Source organism: Peromyscus maniculatus, chromosome 16, assembly GCF_049852395.1.
Source record: "Peromyscus maniculatus bairdii isolate BWxNUB_F1_BW_parent chromosome 16, HU_Pman_BW_mat_3.1, whole genome shotgun sequence".
NCBI classification, from domain to species: Eukaryota; Metazoa; Chordata; class Mammalia; order Rodentia; family Cricetidae; genus Peromyscus; species Peromyscus maniculatus.
In genome coordinates, this window is record NC_134867.1 from 32318854 (window position 1) to 32346287 (window position 27434).

At 42.5% G+C, this 27434-nt stretch overlaps 1 protein-coding gene across 10 annotated transcripts in view; it reads right to left on the reverse strand.

Annotated features, from left to right (window-relative positions):
• The window catches only part of Ptprk (protein tyrosine phosphatase receptor type K), a 537607-nt gene extending 511480 nt beyond the window's left edge, over positions 1–26127 (reverse strand). For all 10 annotated transcript variants that reach the window (XM_042262160.2, XM_076552564.1, XM_076552562.1 and 7 more), the window contains exon 1: positions 25762–26127. In XM_042262160.2, coding sequence (XP_042118094.1) covers positions 25762–25858 — 97 coding nt within the window. In that variant the 5' untranslated portion in view covers positions 25859–26127. The remainder of the gene's footprint in view (positions 1–25761) is intronic.
• Positions 26128–27434: the final 1307 nt, after the last annotated feature.

Sequence of the window (27434 nt, forward strand, 5' to 3'; positions counted from 1 at the left end):
TATCCCTTGGTGTATCATTTAGAGAAGTCAGCAGGGAAGAGCTTCAGAGCAGGACAGCTTCTCACTCAAGGAAGCTAAGTTCCAAGGACAGAGAACCCTGGCAGAAAGGGAACCAGGGTAGGAATAAAGCAGTTTAGATGAGAATTAGCTAAGTGTAATGACAGTGTTCTTAATGTGTGTGCACACACACACACACACACACACACACACACACACACACACACACAGAAGCACGTACACTGACTAGAAAAGATGATGTAAAAGAAAACGGGAAAAACAGCAAATCTGTTTTTGCATCCTCTCAGTAACCTAATCCTTCAGAAAATTAAGGCCATAATGAAATGGAAAAGTCCACATTCTCTCCAGAGCATGTCTCAGTGAAAGGGCTCAGTGTGTGTTTATAGACTAGAGGACACTGTCCTCCACACTCTCAGAAGAGGCTTGTCTGAGGAAGAGGTCCGCTCTCAGTTTCCAGCAGAGTAACTGTTGGAAAACTTCAAGTGGCTAAATCTTGAGACAGAGAAGTTAACTGGACAAGTGAAGAAGGTAGTGGAAAGTTCTAGTCAACAACAAAGAACAGCAAACATTGACTGCAGAATACGGTGTCCTGTACTTCACCTGAGGTGTACCACAAACTTTGTGTCCCTAAGGTTTGTGTCAAAATGCTATGTGTGAGCGGGGCTTGGAGGCCTATGGTTTTAATCTCAGAGCTCCGGAGTCAGAGGAAGTGTCTTTGAGTTCAAGACCAACCTGATCTACATAGTGAATTCCAGAAGAGCCAAGACTCCACAGAGACCCTGTCCCCAAAAAAATAAAAGCCATGTGTAAAGTTACGGTGTAATACATATTTCCTGAGTGACAATTTGTATTATAAAATATTAAGGCAAATGAGCTACTTAATTGTAACTTAGAATACTTGGACTTAAGGCAAGATCTCTATATGATCTTAACATGTTTGTCCTACAGAGTCTGGAGACCAGAATCTTTTTATTATGTCACTTTTTGCAGTTTGGTGACCACCAAGAGCATAAGCAGCCGTTCAAGTAGCCACCATCCGGGAAAGTGTACTCTTTTCTAAACAAACTCACACTGCCTCTAGATTTATAAAAAGCATTAAGAGTCACACAGGTAATAATGAACCAGTGGTGATCTCATGAAACGCTTTCCAATATGGCTTTTGGAACTACTACATGCCAGTTTTAAGAATGCAGTTTGTTATAAACATAGAAGACTAAAGTATCATTGATAAAATCTTACCAAAGCTATTGATGGTGCCTGACATCACATTCACCAAGGAAGGCTCAATGAGAACGGGTAGCTCTGTAACCAGTAAAACACTACAGAGTGTATGAAAATGTTTCTCTACAGGACAGTGCCATGCTGAGCATCGTAAACCAGAGACACTGCAAAGCCTAAGCCGCAGCATCAGGACCAGAACCTCTCTTTCTTTCTCCTGCCCTCTGCCTCTCACCCATCCTCTCCTAAACAAACCACAGCAACCAGACTTCTTTCCACCTCAAGTTGGCTGATTGGAACTGAAACTCCTTGTCCCCAAAGCAACAAGCCACAAGGCCTAGAAATAACTCTTGGGATTCTCCCGCCAGCCTGTGTAATAGCTGACCATAAATTCTCTGCTCTACCTTGTCTATTAAGCCAGGATAGAGATAGAAAAAAAAATTTACAGGTACCTGGGAAAAGAGCCCCTCACCTACAGTCTAACTAAAGTTTCAGCATGATAGCGGTTGCTTCTGGCCCCTCCCCATTTCCAATTGAAAAACCTCCATTTCCTAGGAATTTCACCAGAAACCGAGTTCAAAGTAGCAGCCATGCAACTCAACCTGTACTGCAGTCCAGTGTCTTCTGTGTTTGCCTTAACAAATTCTAACCCCACCCCAGGCATCTCCACTCATCAAAAAAGAGAGAAAAAATGTCTTTGTAACCTTTTGAGAGGGGCAACAAAAGAGTGCACATGGCTAATGTTAGGACACTTCACTAGGATCCTCCCTTGAGAAGCCTATGGCCACCCTTGGGTATTCTAATTCTTTCCCTGAGCAGCAATTAACCTTTGTCCATAAAACCCATTTTAAAATAGTTTTTAATAAATTCAAACTCTACCTGATACTAGCTACGACTGAAATGTTTTTCTGGTCCAACACCCTAACACCTGGATTTACTGAGTGTTGAGTTCAAAAATGATTCAGGAAACTTCTCAGGCTGCTTGCTGAGTGTGAAGGCATCCCAGCCACCATGACACTATCACCAGACCCTTCTTCCAAAATGGGTCCTGCCCTGTCCCCAGTGAAAGGAAGGCCACGCAGAGATACCAGAAGAACCCTGGGGCTGGGGCGATGGGTCAGGGGTAACAGAGCGTGCTGCACAAACATGAAATAGGTCTGAATGGCAGCACCCACTTTAAAAGCCTTGCATGGCCACAGACTTGTAATCCCAGAGCTGTGGGAAGCAGACATAAAGATCGGTGGGACTGGTTGGCTGCCAGCCTAGCTGCCGGTTCAGTTAGAGTGCCTGTCTCAGAGGAATAAGCCAAAGAGGGACAGAACAGGACACCTGTGAGAGCCTCCTCTGGCCTCTGGGCATGCACATAAAGAAACGCGCGCGTGCATGCACACAGGTGGGGGACGTAAAGGGAGAGAGGATTGATCAGACAGACAGACAGACAGACACAGGAAGAATCTAAACAGAAGCAGATCGTGCAAAGCTACTGGCTTAGTCCATTTCCATTAAGTAATCCTTGCTGTCCTGTCACACTTCTACGCGACTCCATTTTCCACCAAGTCTAAGCATAAAACGGGCAGTTTTCTTGGGGCTCCGGGTCTGCATTTTGAAGACTCTGTGTCACATGAAAATTGATTAAATAAATGGGTAGCAGCTGTGCCCCTCATGAAGAAGGAGGAAAGACATCAAGATTTTCCACCCCTACAGTGACAAACACAAGGTTAGTTATAAACTTTGAAAAACCGTAACATGTTAGTTCTATGCCACAGCCCTCCCACATACACAATGGTGTGTAGTTAATCATTGATGACATTGTTGCACGTCCATTGTCAAAATTAGAGATGACCAGATTCTATTCCACAGGCAGTTAAAATTTAACTTCACGGGTTTTTGTTTTGTTTGTTTTTAATGTACAAACAAGCCACAGCAGAACACTAATTTTAATTGATCGTGGCAGAGTTTAGGGAATAAATTACATGAAAGTACACCATCTTTTTTTAAGTACATTTAACTTAATTATGCCTGACTAAGTACAGTGGGAGAAAAAGACAAATTTTACCTAAATTTAACTGGAAATAAAATCATGCTAAATACTTGATATCCATATCCTAGTTTGAAATGAATAAACACAAAATTCACATTTCAGTCAAATATCAAAATGAGTCGTACACTTTAAAATTCTGTTTTCTTCCCCCCTACCACAGCATGTAACTAAGACAGATACAGCAAAGTCTCTTCGAAGAGATGATAAGTGGGGTACTGGGGTACCTGAATTGCAGAAAAATGTAAATGAATATGGTTTTTATACTTGAATCATTTCTTTCCACACAGAACACTTTATAAAACATGTTGATTAATGTATGTCCTGTACAGAATGCTTCTCTTGAACAGGTATGAATGCTCTGCTATCTGTATTCTGTATCTATCTGTAGTTTAAAAAAAAAAGAAAAAGAAAGAAAAATGGTTCATTACTGTGGGAATTAAATAAATCCGCTGAAACTGAACATCACCCTATGTGTTTAACACGCTCCTCTCATCAACATGTTAAAAGGACAAACTCAAGCTTCCAGTCCAAGCATCCTGGCTTTCCAACTATGATCAGTGTGTAGCTTCAAACAGGTGGGCCTTCCCAACCTGGGCTTCCAGGGGCTCAAGGGCCTCTGGGCTGCCCTCCTTGAAGGGCATGGGAACCTGTATATATAAAGAGATATAGAAAGAGAACTTCAGGTCTTGGAAGCATGCTGGCTTTGACTGCCCACTTACGCTAACTAGCTCCCTTCGGCCTACCGAAGAAACACTTCCTCAGTTCAATAAACAACACTTGGCCAGGAGCCCTTCCTCTGCCTCATTTGTATCCCAACATCCTCCTTCACTCTTAGCAAGAGCACGCAAAGGGGCTGCCAGGGAAACGGGCATCAGTGTTGCTCTGTCATCTAAAGGTTGAGAAATGGCTCCGTATGAGAATGTCCAGAACTCTCTGCCTTCAAGATGCGTTCTGAATTATGAAGTGATGCCATAGTGGCATTCCAAATGCATAATATGCCTACCGTATCCTTGAGTTCGGACACAGAATAAACACAAAATGTTTAGCTAGATGCCCAGATAGAAATAGGTGGGTAGTAAGTTTTCTTCTTTTTTCTTTTCTATTTTGTCTTTTTAAATTTTTGGTTTTCTGAGCCTGAACAGGGCAAACAGAAGACAGACCACAACCTTGCTTACTAGTTATCTTTTGCCTGTTTCTTGTTCCTTTGTTATTATTTCCTTAAGTCTTCCTTAAATATCTTTTTATTTGTCCCATTGTGTATCACTGTGGATAGTTAAGGTATGTTTTTTTTCCAATGAAGGTTTATTTTATTTATGTTGTGTTTTAGAATTAAGATACAGGTTTGTTTGTAAGACAAATGTGAATAATGAGCTCTTTCAGGTATATCCAAAGTACATCTGCCTGCCATTATTTTGCCAAGTGTACCACCAAAATAGAAAACAGAAACATAAATAAAAACCACAGCTTCCATATTCTGTCTCCTGTCACAAACAAGAAATAAAAGACTATATAAAATGTTCTACAGGAGTTATCCCCACTACCGAAAGCATTGATTTGTAAATGAATAGACCTGGAATTTCTTGAAGACACTTAAGCCACCTTCCCTAGTTAAAGCTGGTGGTCAATTAGTATTTGAAGAGCCAAGAGGCAAGTCTTTGCAATGAGAGCACCTTACATTTCTATAGGCCTTTTAAGGCTGAGAGTGCATAGTCTGCCTAAGTCGTGTGATCGGAGCCTAAGCATTCTACTCATAGATACACAAATGTGAGGCATTATTATTGCAATGACTTGATCTTAGGGTCTTCAAATACTTAATTGGCTGTCTGGTTTTATCAGAGAAAGCTGTAGTAAGTATTATTTAAAGAATTCCCAAACCCCAAATTTGGTTGCCAAATGGAGCAAAAAACCCTGTGTTTTGTATGGCCCACTGATATACCACAACATAGAGTTCAGACAATGACCCTAAATTGTGTACACTAGGGTTCCTATGACCAATTACCTCTAGGGATTATAGTAAGCCTTGGATGGTAGGTGCCATGGCTTTCCCACTTTTGGGCTTAGCCACAGTTAACTCTTCATTCCACGCTGTAGCCCAGGACACAAACACACAAGAGAAAATTCCACTCAATTCAAGTTACATGAAGCGATACTTGCCCCGACTCCTCTACTTGGGGCACAGTTAGGTTATTTTTAATATATATATATATATATATATATATATATATATATATATATATATTCTTTTCTAGTAATTTCCTTGCTGAATTGAGGCCAGCACTGACAAGAAGAGTAGTTTACATACAATTTGAACTTACTGAGCTGGTCAGAAAATACTAGACTAGTGCCAGACTCAAAGAAACATGAAAATATCTGTTATTAAAATGTGTTTAAGTTTACATTAGCAGACCCAAAGCATTAAAAAGGGATGTGATGTTTGCTTTCAGAAGGACAGTCTAGACCGAAAATAGCAGCCCAGTGATATATATCCCAGCAGCCGGGATGGCTGCCCCGAACTCCAGTGACATCCGGATGCCAAGCCTGACACTATCATGCTGCCTCAGTAAATGAGTAGCTAAACAGTGAGAAATGAGTTACAGGTCTTTAGCAGGCCCTACCGACTAGACCAAATGCTGAGACACCAATTCACACAGATTAGAAGTTGCCTGTCAAAATCATGTGCTCTACAATGGGTCACTCTGGTTAATGTAGTCATGAGATTAACTGAGAAGTAGGGGGTTGTGGCCCCTGGGAGTAGCTTGCTAGCCTGACCAACAACAAACTAGCAAGCATATCTGCAATTATACTAATTCAGCCACCATTCCACATATCAACTAATTGTTCCAGTGTTAAGTGTAAAGATGAAAGATCGGGAACAAGGTTGATTGATCTCGGGCTGTACAGCAGAAATTAATTTTTAACATTGCATCCCTGGGAGTTTATATTAACAAATGTCGCCGGGCGTGGTGGCGCACGCCTTTAATCCCAGCACTCGGGAGGCAGAGGCAGGCGGATCTTTGTGAGTTCGAGGCCAGCCTGGGCTACCAAGTGAGCTCCAGGAAAGGCGCAAAGCTACACAGAGAAACCCTGTCTCGAAAAAACCAAAAAAAAAAAAAAAAAAAAACAAATGTCTCCTTCCTGCAACCACAGTAAGTGCAAAGATCAAAGTTCCCAGACAATTCAGGGCCCCACTGACATTAATTTTGAGTAATGTCTGTCTCTTCTCCTGCTTTGTTTTGTCAAAGGCCGAGAAGAACAAGGAAGAGTTAAAAACGAGAAGACTTTTGTAATGAAATCAAGTTTAATGATGTAAAAGTGAGAGCTGGGATGCGGCGCAGTTGGTACACTGCTTGTCGAGAATGTCGGAGGCCCTGAGTGTGATCCCCAGGATCCCATCAAACCAGCACATTCCAGAGGCAGAGACAGGACCATCAGAAACCACAACAAACTGGACAAGTTAGAATCTTCCCAAATTCTGGAAATTAAATAAAGGAGGAAAAGTACTTTTTTTCCCAAAATACTAGTGAAAAGACTGTATAAAACCTACAGAAATCACACATAGAAAAGCTCCGTCTGTCAGAAAAAATTCGATCACTAGGAAATACCACTTAGTTAATATACAAGTGTTCTTCAGCTTAATGTTGCAATCTTACTTCAAAAAGCCCACTGTAAATGTAAAATATGATAAGGCAAAAATGCATGTGACATAACAAAGCCCTGAAGAATCTAGGCTTAGCAACACACGTACACTTTGGTGACACCCCTCAAATTCCAAGGGATCAGAGGGGCTGCAGCTCAGAGCCACTCACCACTGTGTGAGTAAGGTACCACACTTAACACATGTGTCATACCTTCCCAAAAGAAGAAAAAAATGTATACATGTGTAAGGTATATCAGAAATTTGTGTTGGTGTTGTGTCAAGATAGGGTCTTAGTACGTAGCCCTGGCTGTCCTGGAACTCACTATGTAGACCAGGCTGGCCTTGAACTCACAGATATTCACCTGCCTCTGCTTCTCCAGTGCTGGAATTAAAGGTGTGAGCCACTACACCTGGCTTAAGAAATATTACCTAGTGCACACGAAAGTATAAAGTGCTAGGCAGAGCCCAACACATGAGCTGCATGTGTTTTCATTACTGTGGTACTAATTCTATAGGGTATCTTGGAAGGACATGGAATATTCCCATCTTGCAGAAACAATCACAAGAATGTATGTTACAATAACATTTTACTGCTGTATTGGCAGAGGTTCGTAAATTTTAAAACTCAAATAATCACCTAACTTTAGCTAATGAAAACAATTTTGAAAAGATCGGTTCAGTAGAAAAGCTAGGCAAGGTATAGTATGCCTATAAAATCCCAGCATTCAGAGGGCTGAGGCAGGAGGATGTGAGTTCTGAAACGGTGTGGGCTACATAAGGAGATGGAAGAAAGGAAGGGGGGGGGAGTCTGTGGAAAATCATAAAAGAAAATGATCAAATTAAAACCTCAAATACAGCCTCGAGGTGAGAAAGTTGGGGCTCAAGAGGTGGTTCGGCAGTTAAGGCTGATCACCCCCACTGTGGCCACAACTGTCTGTAACTGCAGTCCCACATGCAGCGCCCTCTTCTGGCCTCTGGCAGAACTAGGCACACAGGTGGTGCACACACATCCATGCAGGCAAAACACCCATACACATAATATATATATATATATTTTTTTTTAATTTTGGAAACACATGCTTTTATGTTTTGTTTTAAAATATAGGCTTTGTAGCTGTTAACACTTTCATAATACATCCTTAAAAAATCAAGTAATACAACAATGTGCAGCAAACTTGAATATAAGTCCATTTATGTTTAGTGACAAGTTCATTCTCACAAAAATTTCTGAATAACTTGAACATAGGAAACTTTCATGGGCCACACAAAATGTTCAGTATAATAATTTTAAGACTATGACTTTTCAGGGTGTTTTGCATTTCTGTATTTCTCTCTCTCTCTCTCTCTCTCTCTCTCTCTCTCTCTCTCTCTCTCTGTGTGTGTGTGTGTGTGTGTGTGTGTGTGTGTGTGTGTGTGTGTGTGTGTTTATGTGCATGCTCACATGAAGGCCAGAGGACAACTTGCTGGAGTCAGGTCTCACCTTCCACCACAAGTGGCCAGTGGATGGAACTCCAGTCACGAGGATGAGCCCCAAGGCCTTTACAGCTGATCCATCTGACCAGCCTCTAGAGCAGTGGTTCTCAACCTTCCTAATGCTGTGACCCTTTAATACAGTTCCTCCTGTTGTGGTGACCCCCAACCATAAAATTATCTTTGTTGCTCCATCATAACTGTAATTTTGCTAGTGTTATGAATTGTAAATATCTGATATGCAGGATATCTGACGTGTGACACCTGTGAAAGGGTCGTTCAAGGGGTCATGACCCACAAGTTGAGAACCACTGCAAAAAGATTTGTTCTCATAAACTATCTGTGGCTGTGGAATATTCTGTTTTATAAGATGGTGCTTAGTGAAAAATATTCTCATAATTCCAAAGACATTTTTTTTAAAGCTTGTCCTTTTATGTGGTGGTAGCTGGCTTTGAATCACCGGCCCCTAAAGAAAGAGAGCTTAAAATATCATAAACCATGGGTAACCATAGACAATCACATTGTTCTCTGTGAAAAGAGTTAGGCAGAAAGCCGTAGGACTAAAGTCCAAGGTGGATGCTCTAAAAGGCTTGAACCAACAAGCTGAGTTCTCCACTCTGAACTTTTCTAGATGCTCCAAGAGTCTGATACACAGAGATCTGGTCAATTTTTTTCTTCATCTTTTTTCTCTATGCTCCACATACTGCCCGGCAAGCAAGGGCCATGTATTAAATATTTGATTTTAACCAGGCTGACATGAAGGGAAGGAGACAAGTTCAGCCTTGCACGTTTTGCTGAGTGAAGAGGCCACTCGCTCCCCAGTCTCTCCTAATAGAGTTCACAATCAATCATAACAACGCACAAATCAATGATTCCCGCAACAACACGGTGTTCAAAACAAGGAACTGTTAATAATCTAGCATGGTATCACTTGTTTTAACAAGTTAAACAGGATATTAAGTTTGGCATGGGGTCAGAAGTTCAAATCTATTGTCACAATGTGTAGGAAAGATAATAACCTTTATGCCATCGCTCCATTAAAAAAAAAGAAGAAGAGGAAAGAAAACCCTTGGCGTAGCTATGATTCCCAACAACAGAGGAGCTGACAGGAGTCTCCACCTCAAAGGAAACCTAACTTTCAAGGTTTTAGTCCCAACAAAAGTATCTAGATATTGACTCATCAGGCTGCCCCCACCTTTTCTTAACTTCATTGAAAACAACCTGGAACACTCTTTACAAAGTCACATGCCACTCTATAGAGTGAGGCTAACTGGGGAAGCCTGTGGCATAACCGGGAATGAGTAAGGGTGGACAGAATACTTGTAATTAGCCTCTAAACTGAGAAGAACCTGCCGAGGGCAGTGACTGTGATAAGCAGGACATCAGTGGGCCAATGCAATGGACTGGTCTCCTCCTTCGACCTCCTCCCATGAGGAGTAGCCCACAGCCCTCAAAACTTCAACTGCATCAGCGGCCCTCATTAGACCAGGGAGGAAAGGACATACTCCACTTTAAAGCACCCACCAGCAAACAATCGAATCTCATCTCTACCCTTTCCAAGCAGGTTCAAGTTCATGTAGTCAGCCTCCCATTTCAGACACTTTCAGATTCAGCATCCTTCAGTATCAAGGAGTCTGAGACACAGAGCACTTGGCATTCTAAAGAATCACCGAGTTGTGACTTTGGAGCCGCTTTATTATTTCTTTGAAAAGCTCAAAATTAGGTGTACTCCAAGAGTTTGGGTTGGTTCTTGTTGTTGTTGTTTTATTTCATCTATGAAGCCGATCACATAGAATGCCAGAAATTCAACAAGTAAAGAAACTTGGACGAACTTAAAAGATAAAAAATAAACAAACCATCTTTTAACTGGAGGGCCTTATGAAGCCACATCTCGAATTACTAAGTCCAACCATCAAGACACAAAGCAGTCCCGATATGGTCAGTTAAAGACCATAAGTGCATGAGTTCAGTGGGATTCAAGGCTGTGTGCAAAAGACTTCTCCTGCAGAGAAGTTAATAAGTCTTTTAGGTAGGGAAAGAGCAAATGTTTTCACAAGCACCACAATCAAAGCGAAGCAGGCTGGTTGCTGTTGGAAGGATACCGAGAAGGAAGACTGAGAGCCAGAAACCTGAACCCGACCAGAGCTTAAATCCATGGAGATGGTCTCAGTGGACTCCCTCTGCACAGGAGCTAACAATAGTCAGGAATTTTATCAGACCCTACCACCCTGTATTGGCACTAAAAAACGGCTTCTGCCAGCAGGCAGTGGCCTAAAAAAGTTCGGGAGTTTAAACACATCTGAAACCACCTCATTATTTTGTGGACTAAGCTTGAATCTCCACAGACCCTTCAAAAATGAAATCCTAACTGTAAGAACCTACAAGAAAATGCACAGTCTACATGTCAGAAGTGTGCATTTGTTTACCACCACGGATGTCGAGTGCAAACCGGAGAGACAGCCATACACCTTGTTCATTCCATAAGTCGACAAAAGCTCCTATGGGTCTGTCTCTCATCTTTTATGCTTATTTCTCAGTCTGTGTCCTGTCCCTACACCAGACACAAGTCTCACTAGGACAGACAGTGATTGAGGCAGCAGAGAATGTCCTCAACTTCCTAGGTAATACCCACCTACAGCTTATTCCCAGTATCAAGTTCTCATGTTTTAACTAAGTTTATGTCTCAGTTATGTCTCAGAGGTTAAGTCGCGTGTACTGTTTGGTCTCAAACTTCCAACAGCATCCGGCTTGCTTAAGAAATTGTAAACGCATCTTCCAGGGCTATAGGAAATACCCTAAAAACTAATGCTGTTCTTGTACCCCTTCAGCTCCTTCATTATTATTACTGTTCTGGATTACCTCTTTTAAATGTGTTTGTTTATTTTCCCAGTCATTCATCACTGTGATTCTGAGGCTGGAGCAAAGGCTCAGCAGTTAAAGGGTACTCATGCTCCTCCAGAGGACCCACAACCACTTATAATTCCAACTCCAGGGGGATCCGACACCGTCTTCTGACCTCCACACGTATCTACCCACACACGTGTGCCACACAGATGCACACACATACACATAATCAATTTTTTTGTTAATTTTTAAAGCTTCTCAGGAACTGGTGTAAATTGATTTTCATAAACAGTGAATTACACACTCCTTACAGTGCTGTGTGTGACCTCTATCAGCACATTGTGTTGGTTGGGTTCAGGTTACCCTATTATCTTCTCTGCTGGGCTTATTTAAAAGTTTAAAAAAAAAAAAAAAAAGTCTGCCCCTAGAGGGTTTTGAAAGAAAACAGCAAGGGATTAGTTACTCAGCAAACATAAGTTGACTTAGTCCAGTAGTAATGAATAGATGTTATCAATGGGCTGGATACTCTTTTAAGTACTCAAACTCAGTGCTCCTGAAAACACCTATCTGGAACAGATATCCCCATTTCCTCATTATGCAAATGAGAAAATGAAAGTAGAGGGACTGAAGGAGAGATCAAGAAAATGCCACAACCCATCTTTGAACTTACGCTGTCCAGCCCAGTGCCTGTGAGCCTCTATGTTACCATATACACTGAACAGACACCAGCAGGTGGGTGTGTTTTACTTAAATATGAAATGGGCACAAAATATTAGTGACTAGGTTAAAAGGGATTTGTTTTCTATGCCTCTGTTTTTAATGCTTATGTCCATGGAATTTGGAAGTTTGAGTTTTGCTTAGAAAACTTTTACCCATCTCTAAAATTGCTTCTTTCCTAAATCCACAAAGAGCAGACTGCACAGGTCTCTCTGAAGAAAGAAATTCCAGGGTCTCCATTTCCCATTAAAAATGATGGGTGTGTTTAAATATGAATATCAACGTCTCACCATAATGGGCGGCCAAAGGACTGGAGTGACCGTGTTGTTTCTGGGATACAGGTGCTAGTTGGGGCATTAGGGGGTGGATGTCCTCAGCCTACCTTCATTCCCGAATGCCAGGGATGGAAGATGCAGCAAACAGAGCCTCCAGGCCCCTAGAGTCCAGGTAACGAAAGCCATAGGTCACAACAGATAAAAATCCAGCCAAGAACTCTCTCTGCCTAAGAATGTTCAGGATGTAAATGTGTGATTATGTATCATACAGTGGAAGCCTGTGCCTAAGACCCATCCTGTTCCGGCCTCAGGCAGGAGAGTCAGTGCTGGCCGGACTCTAGAACACAAAGATGTTCTCTCCTCCTAGGTCTTTGTTTACACTTCAGGTTACTCAGCTTTGGGGAAATTCCACGGGGTGGAATTTCATTATCATGATGGCCATTTTTTACACAGTTCTCCTTCTGCAGCCTTTGGCTTTTGGAAGGAGAGAGCGTATTCTCAAGGACAGCAGACTCTAATGGACTGGAATTATCCTAGGCAAGTTCTGAAGTGGATCAGCAAATTGCCAGAGACAGCCCGAACTCTGAGACTTGCCAAATCATGAAGGGATGGTCAGTCACAAAATAGCCTCGGGCTGCACTGTGAGTCATTAGGTATGAAGTTGACAGAGGTGCCTCCTCCGGGTCAAATACCTGCTCCCCGAGCTCCAGGACAAGCAAGGCCTTGCTTACCAGCATCCTTAGTACTAGCCCTGGCACTGACACATAGCAAATGCTAAAGATATGAGGAATAGAATAAATAAAGGTATCATCAAAATCATGCCCAGAAGCTAAAAAAAATAGAAAAGCCAACTTGGATGGAGAAGGCTGGGTTTTGATTTTGTAGTTGCTTTTCTTTGTTTGTTTGATGACTGTGTTTTTGTTTTTGTTTTGATATGGGGTTTCTTGTACTCCAGGCTGGCCTCGAGCTTGCTACATGTTCAAGGATGACCATAAACTCCTGACCTCCTGTTACCACCTCCCTAACTACAATCGTGTGCCACCACGCCCTGTTTTATGAGGCGCTGGGGATCAGCTCTGTGCATGCTAGGCAGGTACTCTACTAAATGAACTATATCCTCAGCCCCTGAAAGAGTATTTTGTATCTCTTCATAACTATAGAAAGGAAAAACTATACATATAACATGTTATGCATGATTACATACTTACAACATATGCTTATCCGTGTTTCATGGGAAGGATTACCTTATCCAGTATTTATTGGCATGGCTAGAAACCATGTAAATGGTATTTGGTAGCATTTATATGTATCTGTAAAAATGAAATGGGGGAGCTACACTGGGTGATACATGACAGCAGGATTATCCATTGTTCACCGGAACCATATAAACGCTTATTGATTATCATAGCACTTTCTCCAGCATTTACATAGGCACTGTATAACTCAGACATGAATATATATGAAGCATCTATGGTTCTCATTTCCATTCTTCAGCGTACACACTTCCTATGCCTTCAACAATAATTTATTTATCACCAAAGTTTATACCCCAAATGGAATTTGCATTTTATGTGAGTTTACAATTATAGGAGAATTTTCACATACATTACTCATCTTATCTTTAAAGGTGTCTGGCTGAGTAACGAGAGAAGACGTTAAAATCATTCTTCATTGGAATAGGCCTACGGTACTGTTAGGAAATGAAGGATTAAAGAGAGAGGAATTATGATGACTAAAGCTCAGGAAGTTCCGGGTTCCCTCTTGCTGCACATCCAGCGCTCTGGGCCCAATCTCCAACGCTTTTTTGTTCCCGTGACTCAGGTCTCTGCCAGCCCTTCTCCAAATACATTTGTTCCTAAGTATCTAAATATGAATTTAGGTCAAGAGTTAAATACGAACAATCTGCTACCATCCAGCCGAGTCGTTACAGCAAATTTTGACAAACTTCATCCATTCGGACTCAGTTAACACAACCCATGCTGACATAAAGAGAGAAACAAAATGAGAGAGAAAGCAAGAATGCACAAGAGAAAGCATGATCATTGAAGGAGTTCTCTATACCAACCAACAAAGGGATATTAAAATAAGCTCTGGTGGCAGGGAGATGCCGGGTGAAATCAATAAGCATCTAGTTTGATGTCTGTCTTCACTTTTATATGCTGAGCCAGATGCCTAGGCCAACGCATCCATTATGGGTGATGGAAGTATCTTTGCCTAAGATGGTACAGTCATGGTCCTCAGTCAACCCGAAGCTTAGGGCACTAGTACCAACATTTATCTAAGTGGGGCTGGGTGTGGTGGTTAAGTATCAGTTGTCAAATTGACACAGCTTAGAATCACCTAAAAAAAAATCTAAATGAAGGATGGGTCAGCAGTTAAGAGCATTGGCTGCTCTTCCAGAGGAACCAAGATCAATTCCCAACACCCAAATCACAACTTAGAATCTAGTTCCAAGGGACTTCTGTGGCCAGTTCACACATACGGTACACAGACACACATGCAGGCAAACTACTCCCCCACCCCGAAAAAAATAAAAATAAAAATAAATCTCAAAAGAAAAAGTCTTTAAGAATCTCAATGAGGGACTGCCTAGATCAGATTGACCAGTAGACATGCCTATGGGATTACCTTGATTACACTAACTTCAAATGGAAGACCTGACCACTGTAGGTGGCACCATTCCCTAGGCAAGAGATGCTAAATTGTATGATAGGGGAGAAAAGGTGCATTTAGCAAGTATGTATTAATTCATATCTATGACTCTCTACCCTGGGTTCCTGACACCTTGACCTCCCCAGCAATGTTGAACTGTAACCCAGAATTGCGAGCCAGATACACCCTATCTACCTTAAGCTGGTTTTATCAGGGTGTTTTATCTCAACCAGCAATGAAACTAAGATGCCAGGTAACAGGTAAAACAGTGATTCTCAACCTCCCTAATGCTGTGACCCTTTAATACAGTTCCTCATGTTGTGGTGACCCTCAACCATAAAATTATTTCATTGATACTTTGTAACTGTAATTTTGCTACCTTTATGAATTGTAATGTGAATATCTGATATGCAACCCCCCCAAAAGATCTCAACCCACAAGTTAAGAACCGCTGCACTAGAATAAGAATTACTGTGCACGCAGCTGCTACTTATCTTCATTTTACTAATTACCCAATACCTCAAATGTTTCTGGTAGCATCTCTTCATAATTCCCATATTCTACAGCTATGTGTCACAGGTAGCAGAAATGAGTAGATAAAAATCATGCAAATTCACCTGCACTTCACAGTTTTCAATATTAGTTCCCAAAGAGTAAGGGGTCAATAGGTTTAATTTCACTGTATCAATTGTAATCACTGACCATAGATTAGATCACACTTTTGTACTCTATCAATTCTGTTATACATATACATATATGTATAAATAAATCCTACCATGATACCTGAAAAGCAAGCAGCTACCTGACCATACCTTTCATTCACACGCATTATTGTCCCTTTGGATTACTAGATAATTGTAATCAAAGCCCAATGGATAAAATAGGTTTATATTTTGAAAACACTATTTTTTAAATTCTAGATACAAAAAAAATAATTATAGAAGACTTTTTATCCATATAAATTACAATAAGCAAAATGGTACATGTGTTGTAACAAACGTGACTCAAATAATAAATGAGTTTGGGTTCTGTTCATTTCGTGAGCCAAGGTCTTACCATATAGCCCTGACTGGCCTAGAACTCACTAGGTAGACCAGGATGGCCTCGGTCTCACAGAGACCCACCTACCTCTGCTGGAATAAAAATTATGTACCACCACACCCAGCATCAAATACTAAACCAAAGCTTAAGTTCTTCCAGGATATATCACTCTGAACAAATTGTACCAGACGTACAAATCTTTCGTTTAATGTTGGATTTCTTCAGTACAGAGAATAAAACAATGAAAATGACACATTACTACTTCAAAGTAGGGTTTAAGAGAAAATAAAAGACTAAAAGTTCCCTGACTACAAACATCTGCTCTGTCCTGCACAGAAACCTGTCAAGATACAAACTACTTCCTCTCCTCTTCTCTACACCATCCTTAGCAGCTAAGACACAGATGCCCCAACCCCGCACCCCACCCAGTTCCCCTGATATGGTATCTGACCCAATGTCTCCCCATTATTCCCCACCCTTCACTATCTCCTTCATTCCTATCAGAAAAATTATAGACACACACACAGACACACACACAGACATACACACACACACAACACACACAGACATACACACACAGACACACAGACAACACACACAGACATACACACATACACAAACACACACACACACAACACACACAGACATACACAGATACACACACACACACCAAACAGACATACACACACAGACACACAGACAACACACACAGACATACACGCATACACACACACACACACACAACACACACAGACATACACAGATACACACACACACACCAAACAGACATACACACACAGACACACAGACAACACACACAGACATACACACATACACACACACACACACACACACACACACACACACACACACGGTCCTCCATTCTTTCTTCTGACTGTTCAAATCTAATGTAATTCTATTCCAAGTGACATCCTAGCTGCCTCTCCAGTTTGTTGCATTTTCTGCTAATCTGAAACTAAAATGTCTACTCACCACATGTGTGTGCATTCACTCAATAATAAATCTTGTCTCAACCAGTTCCTCACGGGATCTCTTGAGACAAGTGGCTACCTTCCCTCTCTAAGCCTATGTGCAGAATGAATACAAAAGGATATCGCAGAGATTTTAAAATATGTAACACATTGATCCTAGCTTTGACTAGGTCACAGGCCCTCACCAAATGGCAGGTCCTGCTGTTTTTGTAATTGCTCTGGGGAAATCTTTCTTTTCCAACAGATAAGAGAATAAATTCACCTAACTATGGCTAACAACAATAAAAGGAAACCTAGTGAATTGGAATAAAATCAGAAAAAAATTGATGAGAACATTCAAACTCCAAAGCTCTTGGAAGTGTATGAAAAACTCGGAGGTTTTTCCATGCCTGCTTGTGACTTGTCTCTAATTAGATCTCCCTCTTAAACCCCAAAGTATTAAGTAGATATGGAATTTATCAATCTGCAACTTATTAATCCCAACAGCTCTGTTTCTCACAGTTGAGACACTGCAGACTAAGTTGGTTCTTATTGACAACATCAAAAGCACAGAGAATCTTGGTATCTACCATCCCCAAGCTCCAGCCTCTACGATCACAGTATCATCAAGGAGCAGGGGTGCACATCACTTTAAACTTCTCGCCTCTCATTACTCACTGCTATTACTATGCCATTCCGCCAGGATTCTTCCAAATCACCAGTGAACAGCAAAAACAAATAGAGCAGTTGTGATTTAATCAGAGACTTCACTGTTGAAACAGCTAGCAAAAGTAGACACATTTAGAATAGTAAATGGATAGCAAAAAAAAAGAAAAGAAAAGAAAAAACACTTACAGACTCATTAATAAGAAGGCAATTAGGTCTTCTGGGGAAATTCATTTTCTGAAAGAATGCTCAAGCAAGCTATAAAATGCAAGGAAAACTGTGTTTTGACATGAAAGTGTACATTGTCTATTACATCATAATTTTTCTCTGGAGAAAACTGACAATCTCTGTTCTTAAATATGAGCAGAAAAAAAGCGTAAAAAGAATCCCTGTGAAATTTCATGTATTCTACCTACTAACTCCCATTCGTTAAATTTGACTGACCTACAAATGTGTTCCTTACTACAGAGATCTTGGAAGAAAGAGAGAGTGATAAAGTAAGAGACAACTGGTACTCATGTTAGAGGGAATATGATTTCCTGTACTGACCTTAAATCAAGCAAAAAAGAGTTTACACCTAGTATTTTCAGTTCCTTAGATAGTATCTGTACCTATAAATATTATTTTAAGCAACATCAGTAACTAAAACTACTTAGCTTTATATTTGTCTTCTTGAAAAAAAAATTCTTCTCAAGTCTGTCTGAGTGTTCATTAAAAAAAAATCTATGTAATCTTAATTATTTTGATGTGTCTGGGATGCTAAATTATTATCAAGTAAATATAAATAATAACTATGAATCTGGGTCTAAACAGATGGCTTAGGAATTTAGAGGATTTGTTTTTCAAAGGACCTGGGTTCAAGATTCCTAGCACCCAATAACAGCTCACAACTGTACATAATTCCAATTCCAGGAGATCTGATGTCCTCTTCTGATTTCCATAGGCACCAAGCAAGCACTCGGCACACAGACATACATGCAAACAAAACACTCATGTTGATAAAATAAAAATAATAAATGTTTTTTAAAACCTATAAAAAATAATTATAAGCCCAAAGATATCTATTTTGTGTCATCATTTAACCCTTGATGAAAACTCGTACAATTCTACAATAAAGTACATGTGACAATCTTTTGAAGCCCAGTTTTGTTTGTTCTAATACAACGTTTCCAAAGAATTAAAGGTCAAGCAAATCACCTGATTGAAATATAGATTCCAATTCAATATGTGTAGGTCTGGATCTGACCATAAATGACCACCAAGTCCCAAGCCATGCTAATGCTGATGCTCCACAGATGAAGCAAACACCAGGATACCTTTGCGTAGAGGAACACAATGACCAGAAAGCAATCAACCATGACTTCTTGGCCCCAGAAATCCTTCTTCCCTGCTCTTGCCAAATCACACCAAAGAGCTGTGACCAGTCTCCTGTTTAGGCAGCGGCTAGACCTGCCCACTGCCCAACTATGATGAGGAGAATTTCTGTAGCCGGTCCAGGAACTGCCTAGGACAAGGTTTGGAGCTTCAGCTTGGATGGCCAACTCAAGAGCAGGATGCACTGAGAAAGTTGACTACACAGATGCCAATGACACAATTATTAACAAGTGTAATATGCAATGGGATGGGATACTGAAACAGAACAAATATTTCACTTACTATCAAATTCAGTTTCTCCATCTACAAAATAGAAAAAAAAAATACTAATAGACTTTCAGTGGTCTTTCCAACAATGTAAGTAGGCACTTTCAATCCATCACCTCTTCTCCTTAACGTCTTCCTAGTACCAGTCTTTGGCAATAAAGTTCACACTATCATTAAGATATACATGCTTAAAGCTTTTAACTCTCCCAACTAAATCACTGAGAACTCCAATTCAACTAGCACACGTTCCTGTGGTTTTGTTCAAACAGCCCCGCCACCCCATGATGCCCATGGAAGATTCAGGAAGCATCGCCCAGTTGATCGCTTTTTTATTTACTGAGCTCTATCTACAGTCACATAAGTGGAAACATGAATTATTTCACTTAAGACCACTTACTCTGCACCTAAAACAATTGTAAATGACAAAATACGCCAATAATATTTTTTCTGGATTACCAATACACAGCAGAATGAAAAGAAAAAAAAAAAAAAAACTTTACACCAGTGTTAAGTGGGGAAATGGCAGGGTTCCACAGAAGGATCAATACAGTCCCTGCATCGCTGCCCCAGGGTTTTCCCAGAACCTCAACAACCTGAAACAGAACATAAAGTTAAGTTTTTATAAAAGGAAAACTGTGCTTTCATTAAGGGAACTCACCAAGACATTAACCACAAATCAAACAACAATAAAAAACAACAACAACAACAACAACAAAAATACCCCACAAGAATTCGAGACAAAAATCAGACCACAACCCATAGAACCATAGAGGCTATATATATAGCATGGAGGTCCCTAGGACGACTGTGGCTTATAATAAATTTCAGTTTTACTCAATTATTGAAAAAAAAATAGCCAAATGAATGGAAACACATGAACTATGAACTAAAGGCTGAGGGGCCCCCAGCTGGATCAGGCCCTCTGAATAGGTGAGACAGTTGATTGGCTTGATCAGTTTGGGAGGCAACTAGGCAGTGGGACCAAGTCCTGTGCTCATTGCATGAGTTGGCTGTTTGAAACCTGGGACTTATGCAGGGACACTTGGCTCAGTCTGGGAGGAAGGGACTGGACCTCCCTGGACTGAGTCTACCAGGTTGATCGCAGTCCTTGGGGGAGGCTTTGCCCTGGAGGAGGTAGGAATGGGGGGTAGGCTAGGGGTAAGGGGAGGGGGTGGGAGGGGGAGAATAGGGGAACCTGTGGCTGATATGTAGAACTGAATGGTATTGTAAATAAAATAAAATAAAATAAAATAAAATAAAATAAAATAAAATAAAATAAAAATAACAAAAAAATTAAAAAAAAAGAATTGGAGACGGAGACGAATACAGACACACCTCTCATAACAGACTGCATAAAATGTGTCTTATGAGTACCTACGATTCTTTGAGGGCATTTCCATCAATCAGGTTTGTACTGAGTGGAGTCTGAACTTGGCCAAGTTTCTACCTCATGCTTCATACTATAAGCATCGAAATGTAGAAACTTCCAAAAAGTTTTCCAAAGCACAGTTGTGTACAAATTATCTCACTTATCTCAGAGCATTAGGCAACCTGGTATTCAAATTGTCTACCCTCTCTTACAAAAAGCACTATGAAGTCTCTCATTCAGAAATGGATAAACACAAGAAACAAACATTCTGTGACATTAAAAAAAATTATTTCATGGATAGGCGGACTTGTTTTGGCTTCAACTGAAATAAAGAGCAGTCTGATCGATGCATTATTCATTAGCTTTGTAATCAAAAACCATTTTAAGATATAAGGTGACTTGATATGTTTTGTGCAATTTTTCAGTAACCGTGACAAACAGCATGGACTCTGATGAAAAAAACAAGTCATGTTCAAAAGCAATTACAACCTTTTTAGGCAGAGAAACACCATTTGATAAAGGAACACAGACCAGACACAGATGATCAAAGGGGAAAGTCTGAGAGGAATACACAGAGGGAAATGTTTACATTCACAGAATAAGAAATGAACCTGTTTGGACAAAGGCAAAAGGGCTGATTCTAATAAACAACTCAGGAAAAAAGAAGCTTTTCCCTCTTCTGAAAATTAAGTAAATGATCTCACACATGTATGCGTGCAGGCGCGCGGACACACACACACACACACACACACACACACACACACACACACACACAAGCATGCACGCGGGCGCCCCCTGTATTTTGTCTGCACATTCTTTTGATACTTCCTGCTGTCAGCCTTCAGCAATCCCCCCCCTCCCCCGTCCTTCCCTCTTTAAAGAACAAGTTGAGGAGATGGGGAACAGTGCAGATCCACACTCAATATGACCTACTCTGTCTAAATACAGTCTTGGGAAGAAACAGACCAACGCACTGGAAAACATTAGTGGTAGACACATTTTCTCTATATGGGATTATGTGAGTATAAATTTACTATTGACACTACACACATAGGCACCAATGCATCACTGCTGGACATAGGCGAATGTCTCATACGCGAGAGAACTGTTTTAGCTTTGGATAGTGGACTGGTCATATGGCTAGTATTTAAGAACATAGGCAGTACCTAAAGGTATTTGATGAAAACAAAGAACTTCGGATTGGGTGAATATGCAGGGGGAGCTAAGTTGTTACCGGGGAGGCGTGGGAGGAAGTGTGAAAGACGGCAGAGTAGCAGAGGGGTTGATTTATTGATTTATTTTTCAGATTCACATTCATGAATACAAAGAGAAGAGCTGTCAGCAACACACACGCCAATGACCAAAACAGCAGCCAAAGCTGCCTCTTTCCGTCTGGGCAGGCCAGACACAAAATGATATCTCACAGGCTAGGAAACTCCGATAGAAGGGAACCAATCAGAGAGAGAAACGGTCCGGGGATGATCTGTATCATTGCTAGGGTGCACAATTTGGAATTTGAATGTATTTAGACACCAAAGAATACCAGTCAATCAAAACTAGAAACCGAAATGGCAAGCCCTAAACACGAGCTGGCTCCAGTGACTCTTCTCAGGGGATAATCAGAATAAGAGAAATTTAATTTGGGACTAGAGACAACAAGAAGCCAGACACAAGACAAGGGGTTCTGTTCAGACGAGTTGCAGGGCCCTAAGGGATGACCAGGGTGATGTGCCAGGACCTCATCCAAAGCAGGATCTTGAGCGACGTTCTCAGGCTCACTTCATACCAGACACAATAGTCCCTCTCTAGGTCACTGATAAGACTGCATCCAAAGTTACATGTAATTCTCCACACTGAGAAAATGCTGAGCTGGGAGTTCAACAAATTACTTCAAAATAACAAGACTGTACAAGTATTTTTCCTGCAGTTAGGGTACTGGGAACATTAGTAGCAACTCTTCCATAAGTTTCTGAAAGATCTGCATAGCTAAGCTAAAAAAATGATCAAAGACAAGTCTGATACTGTCGTAAACTCATGGTCTAAATCAATCTAGGATGTTTATAATGGAAATGGATGACCAGTGGAATAACACACTCTCTCTCTCTCTCTCTCTCTCTCTCTCTCTCTCTCTCTCTCTCTCACACACACACACACACACACACACACACACACACACACACACACACACACCTTGCTGAACAGCCTATAGTTACTGAGAGTTCTAAGAGTTCAAGAGCCGTAAAAGCTGAAACTCTGGCACTCCAGCTACCTTAATTTATGATGATTACACCCCAGATAGCTGCACCGTGATTTACAGTTGACGGTGCTGGCTCACATCAATGACTTCACTTGATCCTCATAAAAACTATGTGCCAAGGTTAGGACGCGTATCATTATCCCCATTTTATAGATGAGAAAGCTGAGTTTCCAAGTGAGACTGGTTCTGTCGGATGGGAGTTCTACGTAAAGCCTGCTCGTATGGTAATATCAACAAGAACAGCTACGCAGCCCAGTAAACAGACTGTAGTAACACTCTGGTCTCCCACCCTTCCATTGCCCTGGGTAGAATGCAGATGCAAGGGTTATTTTCAGAGACTAGAGTGCAAGGTGAAATTTAGAAAGCCCTGGTTTTAAAGATGTTAGCCATGAAGCAATTTTACACTCTTAACTGCAAACAGAAAAAAAAGGTTGCCATAGGAAAGTGTTACATGTGTGATTGAGACACACAGAGATTCAATGTATATAGGGCGTTCCAAATTCCCAACTACAGTATCCTCCCAAATTTGTTTTCAAGCTTATGACATTAACAGCCCACACAGTAATGTTGAAAAGTATGGAACTGACCTTGGCAATCATGATTCCAAATACATATTCAAGAGAATGAACTACTTTAAATTTTAGAAAAATGCATCTCTTTAGATCTTTAAAGCATGCTCATTTAGATTTCTCCAGAAGTTCATCATTGAAAATAGAATATCAGAAGAAAAAAAAAAACAGCAAGAAAGAAAACACTAATCCATCTCCATCTCCAATCAATATTTTTTTTTACAGATATGCCATAGAGTCTAATGACATTACAATACCAAATGATTTATGACAACTAGAAAGGAAGAGAGAGAGAGATACCTACAAAACCAACTTTAACTCTCTGGAGAAAGACAGATACATCCACAACCTGACTTCAAACTTGAGAGATAAAAGACCTTCGGTTGTGAGCATGCATGAACATCCTGAATAGCAAGATGATGGTAGCTAGTTCTGTGGGGACTGACAATAAACATTCACAATAAACTCTCTGTGGCACATCTGCACACTGTGATGAGGCAAATCTCAGTACTCGTTGATTAAAAGATAAATAACACTTTAAAAGTGAAAAGTTTCTCCAGTGGTGAAAATACATCCATCGGCTGTCAAGGCATCACTGGTCTTCAGTCCTGAATACATGAGCTTAATCGTGCAACGGGTAAAGTTCAATTAACAAACTGCATGTCTTCTCAAGCTTATGCTCTCCGTGCAGTGACAAGCACTGTGTAGAAATCAATACTCCCTCCAACTTGCTGCATATAATGAGTCACATCAAGCATGGTTCCAATACTAACAGCATTGTATGGCAGAGACGCAGGCGGTAATGCTGAACCCGGAGAGAATTAAATTAAGTCGTCGGAGCTCATTGCATAGAGCTAGTGCCCTCTGCACATCACCCAGATACATGGTCTTTCCTTTGCCTGCTACCATTTCACAGTCTCTGCCTAAGAGGAGGATACGCTCAGACACCGGAATCTGAGGTCTAACTCCTCGTATAGAGTTCTAAAGGGGGAGGGGAGAAGAAAAGCTAAGGAAGGATTTGCTCCGGAAAACAACACGGTGAGTTTATATCCAGGAAATCAGGCAGTCTCAACAATGAAACTGTCAAGTACAAAGTAAGTTCGGTCCACGCATCCTGCCGGTTCAGCCAGGAGCGCGGCTGTCGCGTTTCCCGTCCCCCTCCGGCCACTCGGCGTTTCCATCTGCACTGGGAACCCAGGCAGCAGAGGCGCCCGCCAAACGCGCTGGGCTGGGTGGGCTGGCCGGAAAAGTTGTCAAGCCCTGCGGGAGGCAGAAGCTCAACCCGGGAGCCCGCTCCCCAGCGTCCACCTGGTGAAACTTCAGAGCCGGCAGAGGCCACACAAAAACAACCGACCTACAGGAAGGGTATCAAAACTGGATGGGAACAGAGACCACCAGTCCGAGAGACTGTGGGTCCAGGGTCTTCTGTGGGGAGGCTTTACTTAGAACTCAAAAGGGATACCAAGGAACACTGCATCGCGTCCCTCTCCCGGGGTTGTCCTGGCGGGCTTGAGAACGTTCCCAGCTCGGGTCAGCCAGGAGGACTCCGGGAGATGTGTGTGGAGCCAGCTTTGTGGTGGCTTCTCTACATAAGCAGGGTAAGCCTTCCGGGAATGGGCGCCCAGACCTCGCTGCCCAGGACAGCTCTGATTCTACCCTAAGAGCCACATTTCCAAACGTCGTACGGGCTCCGCCAACATACACATGCAACATGCTCCATGCTGCGCCCTGTAATCAACCCAGGAGCAACTCTCAACCCTCAGCAGAGGAGGAAGGAGCCATCGGGAAGCACAGGGAAGTAGTTGGACAATAGTCAGAGAAGGGTTATTCCCGGGACAAAAAGCACCTGGCAGAGCGCGCCGAGATCAGAACCTACGCGTCCCCACAATTCTGACAAAGGCTTCCCGGGTAATTTTTGAACAGTCCGGCGGCAGAGAGCCACCAGCCCGCTCGGCGAGCCAAAGAATCGTGGTCCCGGGAGCACTAAGTACTTTTTCTTTCTCTCTTCCCTAACTAAGGCTGTGGGAACTGCGCCGGACGCCCAGGCTATCGCCGGTTTACCCAAGAAAAGCAAGGTCGCCCCAGGCTCCATCCAGCATACCCGGGGCTGTCTGAGCGCCGGGCCAGCCTCGGAAACAATGGGTCGCGAACCTAAAAGTTACCTGCACCCGGTGGTGCCCAGCTCCTGGCCCCACGTCCCGCCTGACACAAACTCCCAGGACAGACCTGGCCTCAACCTGCACCCCCACACACACCCTGAGCAAACGCCTCCTGGATCTCCGGCCCCGGCCCCGGATCAGCCAGTCCCTCCTTCCTCGGAGTCTAAGGCTGAGGACAGCCACAGACCCAGATGCCCCCCACCCCTGACCACTCACCTGCGGAAAACTGGCCTTGGACCGACCCCAGGAGAGGCCACGGGGACAGGAGCCAGAGCGCCACAAAAGCAGGCAGCGCCGCCGCCGCCACATCCATGGCGAGTTTGGGAGAAGTTTCAAGCAGCTTTGCAAAGAGCCTCCGGGGGGATCGCGGCGAAATCCACCAGCCAGCCGCCCGCCCGGCCGCGTGGGGGGCTCGCGGGGACGCCGCGGCCACCCGCCAGCACTTTCGTCCTTGCGCAACGTCGGCAAACTACCTCGCGGGCGAAAGCGTCTCCCGCGCCGCCCGCCAGCCGCGGCCGCTGCTCTCCATGCTCGGCAGAGGCAGCTCAGGGTAGTCCGGAGTTACTTTGCTCGGGGAGGGACGGGGGCGGAGCCTGGGGTGACGTCGCCCCGCGGGCTCCGGCCGAAAGCTTCGGTGGAATGCGGGCTCCGGCGCGCGCCGCCGCCGCCTGCCGGGGAGACGCGCGCTAGCCCGGCCACGCGCCCCGCGCCGCCTTTGTTTGCCACCTGGGCTCGGTGGCCGCGCGGCTCCCGGGCTGCGAGCCGGAGAGAGGGACGTGGCGCAGCTCCCTGCCGGATCCCCTAGATGCGACTCTAGAGAGGCAGGAGTGTGGGAGGACAGTGGGCGGACCACGGAGGAGGCGCCCGAGAAGAGGCGTCCTGGTCCTGGGGTTCTGTCCCCAAGGTGGCGGTCCCGCCGGAGCGGTTGGTGGTAGGAAGAAAGGGGAGCGTAGATGCAACCTTTAAAACGCCGAGCTGCGCTGAAATTTCACTAGTCCTTATTGCTGGGGTAAGGAATAAGACTCCCTACCCCCACTGAAAACTTACTCTCGTTTGTTCTCGTAATAAATAAAACTTGGACCAAAATAAAATGCTGGGTGAGTTTCCAGTGTGAACAGCTGGCGTGCCTCATTTCTGGTTTGTCATTTACGGAATATCTGAATTTACTTGCCGCGTCACTGACTTTGCTTGTTGCTGGAGAAGCGCCTGGCCCCTCTGCCTTCCCATAGCCTGGTGGAGTAGAACGGGGTTGGGGTTTTGTTTTGATTTTTATTGTCTTGTAGCTATTTAAGAAATAAGTATTTAAGCAAAGGACTTTATCTCCACGACGGTCACAGCATGATTGCTTTAATGGAACCCGATGCTGTGATTCACAGCATTCAAGTCGGTCAGTTTGCTACCTTAGGAGCTTGGCGTGATTTCACCAAATGCCATCCCGAGTTGCTTCTGTAGCAACGCTGTAGAGTTGCTTACTTTATTTATGTCTGCAGAATACGACATAAGTGTGATCACAACTGAATAAGCATAACTTTTACTTCGAAGGTTGATGCCATAGACACAACTACTAACAATAGTCTTGATTGACGCCTGTCAGTCACTCAGACATCTTTAGCCTTTTGCAATCAAAATGAAGTGAGATTCAATTTAATATAACATTCTCACCATTTGCCAAGCCACATATTTCTGTAATAAATATATGCTGGTATGACTAGGCTTTGAACAGGAAATATAAATGCAAGTAACTATGCCATCTATAAATACATATATCTAGATACATACATATATGTACATATATTATACATATAGAACAAGAAGGAGAAAGTAGGTTTCTTTTTTATTTGCTGAGGATAAAAATTCCATTAAACTCCAATCTTGATTGCTCATTAGTA